Consider the following 8278-nt stretch of genomic DNA (forward strand, 5'->3'; position numbering starts at 1 on the left):
ATATAGTTACATTCTCTTAATGAATAGAGGGATTTGTTCTAATAGTGTTTGTAAATAGCATATCATGTCTGCATCTTGTACAACAATTAACCAGTAGGAAGAATGTATGCAGTGTGTTAATTATTGAAACTGTCCTACCAATTTGGTTTGAAACTGTCTCATTGCTGTTTGTTTCTCAATAAAATTATGGAAAAAAAACAAATTAATGTCTCATGTAAGGATATTGTCATGAGACTACTTTTACTTTCTTTAAAGTAGTCCAAGGATTCTTGAATTCAATAATTTCTTAAGATATTTCAAGGGCCAGCCAGATAGTTTAGTAGATTAAAGCTTCTGTTTAGTCATATGCATGGACCGGGGTTTGATCCCCAGAGTGCCCTGACAGACCCATCCCAGGTGCACGCTGAGAATGCAACTGAGACTGGGAGTGGTGGTGAACATCTGTTATCCCAGCACTTGGGAGGCTGAAAACAGGAGGATCACTATGAGTCCAATCTGTGCAGTGAGACCCTAAGGACCTTGTACTAAATACATTTTTTTTAAAAATATAGTTCAACCAGCTATCCCTTTACTGGGAATTTTCCCAGAGGAACTGAAAACCTCATATCATAGTGATATATGTGTACCTATGTTTATAGCAGCACAATCTGTGATAGCCAAATCTTGGAAGCAACCAAGATGTCCATCACCTAAGGAATGGATGAAAAAAATGTGGTATTTTTATACAATGGAGTACTACTCAGCTATTAGGAATGATAAACTTGTAGCCTTTATATATAAGTGGATGCCGCTTGAAGATATACTCATAAGTGAAATACACCAGACACACATGTGTAAATATTATATAGTCTCCCTAGTATAAGGATAAAAGGAAGAAATAAAAATAGAAAGGCATAACAGAATTAAAAGGAAAGTGAGAACTTGAGGATTAGTTAATGAAGAGAGGGCAAGGAGAAATGCTAGAAAACATGACGGGGGCAAAGTCATACATTTATATGCACAAGATGGGAAAGGCAATGGTCCTGAGAATCTTCAGCATGTTTTTGAAAATAGCAATTAATTGGTAGGTTTCTCACCCTGACTATATGCTGATACCTGTGAATGAAGCAACTGCACTGAAGAAAGCAATATGTAATGGTAGGGTCATGCTTGGAATACCTGTCATTCTGTTTTTCTAATTACGTAATGCTTGTCATGACATACCAATTATGGCCATACTGTCTCTCAAGCAAAGGTCTGTTTAAAAAAAGAAAGCGTAATAAATGAAAACATGAGACAAAAAAAGTCACAGGACTATCTTGCTACAAAGCTGTATATTGTTTGATTTCTAAATTTCTGTCTAAAAATATGTAAATGCTTATTCTTATTTTTTAAATATTTTTTATCTTTCTAATCTTTTTTCTTCATATTCTGGAGGGACTCAAAGGTTAACATATCAATACTTAATGGAAAATACCGGTTCCATGTTATGTCTAAGATGTTTGATATTCAGCCAGTGAGGTTAAGCTCAACTGCCTATGTTATAGGGTAATAATACCATTAAGCTTCTCTTCTGGAGGGTTAACAACCTAAGTTCACAGACCAAAAATTAAAGAAAAAGAAGGACTACAAGGACAGCCAACATTTTGGCCCTAGCCTTTCAAGGTCAGTAAGGACTCAGGAAATAGGAGAACCTGTACTGTAACATCCTGTAACTCAGTTGTGTCCCAAATTTTCTGATCAAGGAGATTTTGGGGCCACAGAGGAAAGTGATTGATGATGTAGAGTGTGTGTAAGGAGAGTCACATGGAGAGAACACATTTTCTCAAGCTTTCACAGAGATAAAATTGGTCAAGGAATGGCCATGTCTCATCCATATAACTGACACTCACAAAGAATCTGCAAACTGAGGTACAGGGTATCAGGATAAATCCTGAGGGGATTTGACTGTCCTTGTCAGATACAAAAGTTACATTCCTTGTTATATAGGTCTTGCTTTATCTTGGTCTTAACCATCCAGCAGAAAAGTATGAAAATGAAGTATAAAAAGTAAAGCCATATTAATATGCTGAGCTGTATAATGCTCAAGTCAACAACTTCGGACATTGCCAGTCTTAAGGAAAATCCATTACTATTATGGAATATTGGGCTATATTGGAATATTTTGCTGAATTCATGCACCTACAGTATTTAAATGACAATGGAATGCCCTTCTCTGACAAAACTAACCAAAAAGGGGGGATACAAATGAACGACCATTTTGTATCTGTATACTCAAAATAGTTAGGACAGATAAACAGCTGCATTCTCTTAATTCAATAATTAGAGAGGTTTGTTCTAATAGTATTTGAGACAGGATATCATGTCTTCATATTGTACAATGAATAACCACTGAGACAATATGAAATACATTAATTACTGAAAATATGCCAGTAATTGGGTGTGAAACTGTCTCATTGATATTTGTTTCTCAATAAAAATATTTTTAAAAGATAGCTCAATATAGTATGTAAAGACAGCAAAAATTGCAGTTAGGAAGATTATAAAATATTGGAGAAAAGAATCTACATTCAAGGATGCACTATTACAAGTGAAGTTCTATTTTAAATATTTGCAGTGTTTCACTGAAAGGAATTCATTTGAATTGCTTTGTGAATTTTAATAAAATACTAAAAATATATGCTGGGAAAAATCACCTAATTTTAATGAGCTTCATTCAAAAATATCAATGTTTTAATAATAAAAGTATAATGACATAAAATTTACGTTAGCTACATAAGAGGATTTAAGTATGTATTTAAGGAATATCCTTTTCATCATCATAATGCTTTTCCTCTTTAAATATATTTAAAGGCTGGGGATATAGCTCAGTGGCATAAGCACCTGCCTAGCAAACAGCAAGGGCCTGAGTTTGATCCCTGGTATCACCAAAAGTAAATTAAAAAATTAATTAATTAATATGTTTAAAAGTTATGAAAACAATAAATAATCCCAATGTTTGGGAAAGTCTTCTTTATATTGAGTTAAAATGGACTTCCCTTTCCCTGCTGCAGTTCCTATCTCTTTTATAGCAATAAAGAATAGCTCCAATACTCACTGGAGAGATCTTCAACTATTTGAGAAGAGCTAATGTGTTCTATCTCAATTGAATCTTTATCCAGGACTGCAATTTGCATTCCATTTAACACTTTCATACTTGACAACATCTTGTTGGCCACCCCTACATGAGCTTGAATTAATTACTGCTGCCCTTAAAAGATGTGTTCTAAAGCTGTATATAGTACTTACAGTGGAGATAAGGTGCACATTATGTGAATGTCACACACCGATAGGTTTAATTAGAAAGCAATACACTATGAAGAAGAAAAGATAAATGTTCCATCATAGGATTGGGGTTGCAGCAGTGAAATTAGGAGGCTCCTCAGCTTTAGCCCATTTCACCAAGATTCTAATGTCTGTTTTCAAAATAAAGGCATAACAAATGGTCTGGTACCCAGGATTTAAAACAAAAAGATCAAGACTCATTCCTTATAAAAACAGAAGATTAAAATTATGGTTGTACTACCTCATGCTAACACAAGGAATTAGGGACTATGTAGATATATGTGTATAAACACACCTCAAAGGCTTGATAGTAGAAGAAGAAGAAGAAGAAGGAGAAGGAGGAGAAGGAGAAGGAGAAGGAGAAGGAGAAGGAGAAGGAGAAGGAGAAGGAGAAGAAGAAGAAGAAGAAGAAGGAGAAGAAGAAGCAGCTGTAGCAAGGGCAGAATTCAATCAAGCAAGGGATCAAAGCACTTGAATCCACCCAAAATAAATTAAACTTAATATTAAAAAATTAAAAAATGTTGAGGTAAACAAAAGCAATTCAATTAATTTGGGTGCTAACCCCAAGTCTGCCACATTGTTCATCTCAGTGATCCTTTTGTATCCCAGGCTTGAAATATTCTATAAGCCCGAATGTCCCACCACTTCTTACTCAAAACACTCTGTCAAATATCTTTCCACACTGCCTTTTAAGAGAACTAATACTATCACTTTGCTCTGATTTAGATATTTATTTCATATTTGCCAGAAGATTCTGGCCAATGTTTTGGAAAGCACATTTAACTATACCATATGCCTTCTTAAATCATCTCTCTCAAACAAGCTGTAAGATAAGACTCTGGTTCACTCCATTCTGTTTTTCTTTCTTCACAATGTGTTTATGTATATTTACCCAATTTGCTCTGTTCTTCTTGCCAAATTACAGGTTTGAGATCTCAACTATTACAGAGCAGCTGTGCTATTGTTGATGTCTCACAAAACAAGGGTCAGAGAATAAGCCACTGGAAGCACACGTGCTACCTGCACATTACACTGTGGGATGCTGCCCAACAGTGAAAGGTCAAAGGTTTCTGCAGAGGTCATTTTAGTTGACCTTAGAGCAGGCATTTTAATACCAGTAAGTCAGTGGGAGAAACAGACTCTACAACAATCTATCGATTTTTCTTGGTATGGTAATGATTTTAATCATGTGATATTTTAGAATTTTGTCCAATGAAACAAAAAAAGATCTATCTCACTGCTACCACCATCACCTTCCTTCTGCTTCAATAGTAAGAACTTCATATTAGTCTAAAAACTGTATCAAATAAGGAAATTCAATGAACATATATCTCTGTTAAAGAAACACTGTCCAAAATCTTTACAGTCTTGTCCCAGCAATAATATTCCTGGGTTGACTCTTCCCACATATCTTAAAAGTCTGTTTACTTTGTAACATTAATTTCTGAAATCAGATTTGTCCTAGCTGCTTTACTCCAGCCTTATTGTCCATCTCCAGGTAAGCATCTTCATATTAACACTCTTAAACCAAAATCTACAAGCCCTAAATTTTTAAAGGAATGATCCTCAAAAAATTTACAATTCAGAGCAGAACATAAAGTTGAGAAAGACCCTGGTACAGCAGGCTAATGAGACAAGGCACATGGCCACAGATCCAGCTCTGAGACCATGCATCTGGCTTTGAGGCTATCTATGCAGGGCCACTTCACCAGTGTGCTGTTAATTATTTAAGGGAGAGAACAGGGGGAACGATCACCACATCTGTCACCCACACATAGGAAAAACCTTCACTGATTGTTGGGCCAGATGTGTTTATTTGAAACATGGACTAACTAGCTATTTAATGGGTTTGAATTCTTAGCCAAAAGCTAATTAGGCAAACATATTAAGCTTCAGTCACCTTACAAGGCTAAACTGTTTCACTTGTGTTGATTTTAATCCAATCTCATAAGAGCGCATCACCTACAAAAAATATCTGAAGAAATTTTAAAGCACAGGAAAAGGTCCAAATTACTTGCAACATAACTAAACAGAAGAACTAATGATGTCCCCAAATACCTAGTACACTGACAAATAGATCTTCTAAAGCTTTGCCTCAGTAGTATTATATGACTGATTATTTAAAAAATAACATGAATGTAAATCTTTTAGATGTGTCTCTACCCTACAGCATTGTATAGGCAAAATATTAAGACCTAAAGCTAAATGAATGAAATCTCATGCTTGATACTTATTGTGCTATGTATAATTTTTAAGATCATATCTCCTTAGTATATATTATACTCATAAGTCAGGAATATCAGATGACTTTATGGTACTCTATACAAGAGGAGACTGCTCCCAAAGGCATATTCTAGAGAAAACAATTCCAGAGCCTGTGAAAAATAGGTGGATTTTTAAAATTTGATAGAGGGTCTTTGTACACTGGTTTCCGGCATGGGTAGGGTTTTCCAGGGCTGGCAAAGGATGTGGTACTGGGGATCGAACTTGGGTCCTTGTACTTGCCAGGCATGTACTTAAACTACAGTGCTATCTCCCCAGCTGCAGGTGTACTGTATTTTATATGCACTTAGGTGAAGAAAGTAAATTGTCTTCCTAACTGTTCACTAGTGAACAGACTTCTGTTCTCTTAAATGATATTTCCTTCCAAAACAGGACTCTCATTCTTTTTCTTTTACCTAATATAAGGTTCTTCCCCATCAACAGTCCAATGACCTCTTTAAGCTCTGTATATTTATTAGGAAGCCAAAATATTTGAGAAAAAAATCGTTCAACCTTTCATCAACTAATGCACAAGTCAAGGGATAGAAGAACACAACAAACAAAATCTATTTTAGCAGAAAAGTGATGCACAACAACAAACAGATAAGGGCTTTGGAGACAACTAAAACATAAGAAAGAAAATACAAAATCACAGACCCAAAGACAAAATCAGACTCAATACCAAGAATTTTAAGTGTAAGAGTGCCTTAAACCTGTCTGCTTTAACAGGATCAAGCTTGTAAAAGACAGAAACAGAAAAATCTGCTGAGACACTAAGAATCTAGGCAAGAGATATCAGGAATTTATTCAATCGAGCATAGTGGAAGTATTGAGCTGAGACTGAAAATTGGATATTTTTTGAAATTAGAGCTAAGAAAATTTACTGATACATGATATGAGAGAGAAATCAATTACAACTCAAAAATGGGTGACAGAAAAGGATGGAGAGGGCCAGCCAGATAGTTCTGCGGATTAAAGAGCCTGCTTAGGCAGACACAGGGATTGGGGGTTTGATCCCTGGCCTGCCCTGCTGGCCCCGCCGCAGGGACATGCTCATACAGTGATTGAAATCAGCGAGGGGGCATCTGTAATTCCAGCTCTTGGGAGGCTGTAAACAGGAGAATCAGTTTGGACTATAGATTGGACTATAGATTGAGTCCAATCTATATAGTGAGACCCTGTAGACCCTGCAGACCCTGCCCTAAATACATTTAAAAAAATAGGATGGAGATGCCAATGACTAAAATAAAAGAAGGGAGCTTGTGGAGAAGACTAGGGGAATGATAAGGAAAGCCACTGCAAATTCAACAAAACAAGACCAAACTTAAACAGATTTATCACAGCTAACAAAAGAAAGTCATTGAATATTACTGAGACTTGAATCAAAATAGGTACATAAGAAACTGACCTGCTTGCACTCCAAACCAGTCTAATTTAGCCAGGGACATGCTATCGATAAGACTGCTTTGTAGATGACACAAAAAAATGAATAATAGCCTTAATTTTTGTAAATTATTTTATATAAACCCTTTAGATCTATTTAAAATAGAAAGCTGATACTGTTCCAATTTATTTGCATAGCCAGAAATGTTGTCCAGCAGATATTTTGAATATTTAAGCACTTACAAAAGTCAACTTTAGAATGCTAACATGATTTTCTTGGATTCCTCAGAAGAAATAAGCTCTTCATTCTCCAAATACTGAATCAGATTTTGGATTGTGTCTTCACACATTTAATTCTTTTCTGCTCTCAGAGAAAGATGAGTGTGAAGTCATCCTACAGAACCATTCTATGTGTTATGCTAAACAATTGGGATTGCTGCTCTTGGACTGGAGAACACCTAAAATATTTGCAATTATTTGTTTCATAATAGAGGGGCTAGTAAATAGTCACAAATGGAAATAATATTGTTGCTAAAATTGTTTGTGATTTAAATAAAAGCCCCTCTTGCAAACTAAATATTTAGACCAGCTATCAGTAGAGTCTACTGCCACATGAAAAAGCAGCATCTAGATCTTAACAGAAACAGTACAAAATTAAAACACAAGTTAAGAAAAAGGCAGAAATATTGCATGGTCCAAAGTGTACCATAATAAGCTGTTTCAATCATTCTTTAATATTTAATAAGTACTATATCTTAAAATTTATTAAATTACTCAAAATTTCATTTCAGAACTCATTGTGTATGCATGTGCATGTGTGTGCTTAAATTCAACTCCTTAAAGTTAAGAATAGTAACAGTATAGGTTTTAACAAGAGCTCAATCCAATTATTTATAGCACCTTCTATTCAATATGTAGAAGCAAGACAGAACATTCATTAACATTTCCAATCTAAGAGTATAGCTGTGCTCCCTAGAAGGGCCAGGTTAGTACTTACCATTTTATACTTGCTCTCTACATTTTGAAAAAGTGTGCTTATTGTTATTTTCTAATAAACTTTTGCTAAAATGTTTTCAATGATGTACTTACTCTCCAGCTTTATTCAAGATAGGTGCAGGACAAAGCATAGAATTGAGTTGCACACTTACGGGTCTCACACCTAAAAGATAGAAAGCCAGTGAATTAATAGACTTCTGTATGTCTTGCAGTTTTCATTCATAACCTAGCTTTAGCAGTACAATGAACTCATTTTGTAAGCTTAGTGAAATATTTTTATGTATCATAAATAATATGCTTTTTACAAGAGACAGGAAAAGGAATACTGTGGGAC

The 8278-nt window shown here is 35.2% G+C and overlaps 1 protein-coding gene across 3 annotated transcripts in view; it reads right to left on the bottom strand.

Annotated features, from left to right (window-relative positions):
- The window catches only part of Antxr2 (anthrax toxin receptor 2), a 149804-nt gene that overhangs the window by 100015 nt on the left and 41511 nt on the right, over positions 1-8278 (bottom strand). For all 3 annotated transcript variants that reach the window (XM_023703292.1, XM_012517357.2, XM_023703293.1), the window contains one exon: positions 8038-8107. In XM_023703292.1, the coding sequence (XP_023559060.1) occupies positions 8038-8107 (70 nt within the window). The remainder of the gene's footprint in view (positions 1-8037; positions 8108-8278) is intronic.

Source organism: Octodon degus, unplaced genomic scaffold (genome assembly GCF_000260255.1).
Source record: "Octodon degus isolate 3935 unplaced genomic scaffold, OctDeg1.0 scaffold00168, whole genome shotgun sequence".
Classification (NCBI taxonomy): domain Eukaryota; kingdom Metazoa; phylum Chordata; class Mammalia; order Rodentia; family Octodontidae; genus Octodon; species Octodon degus.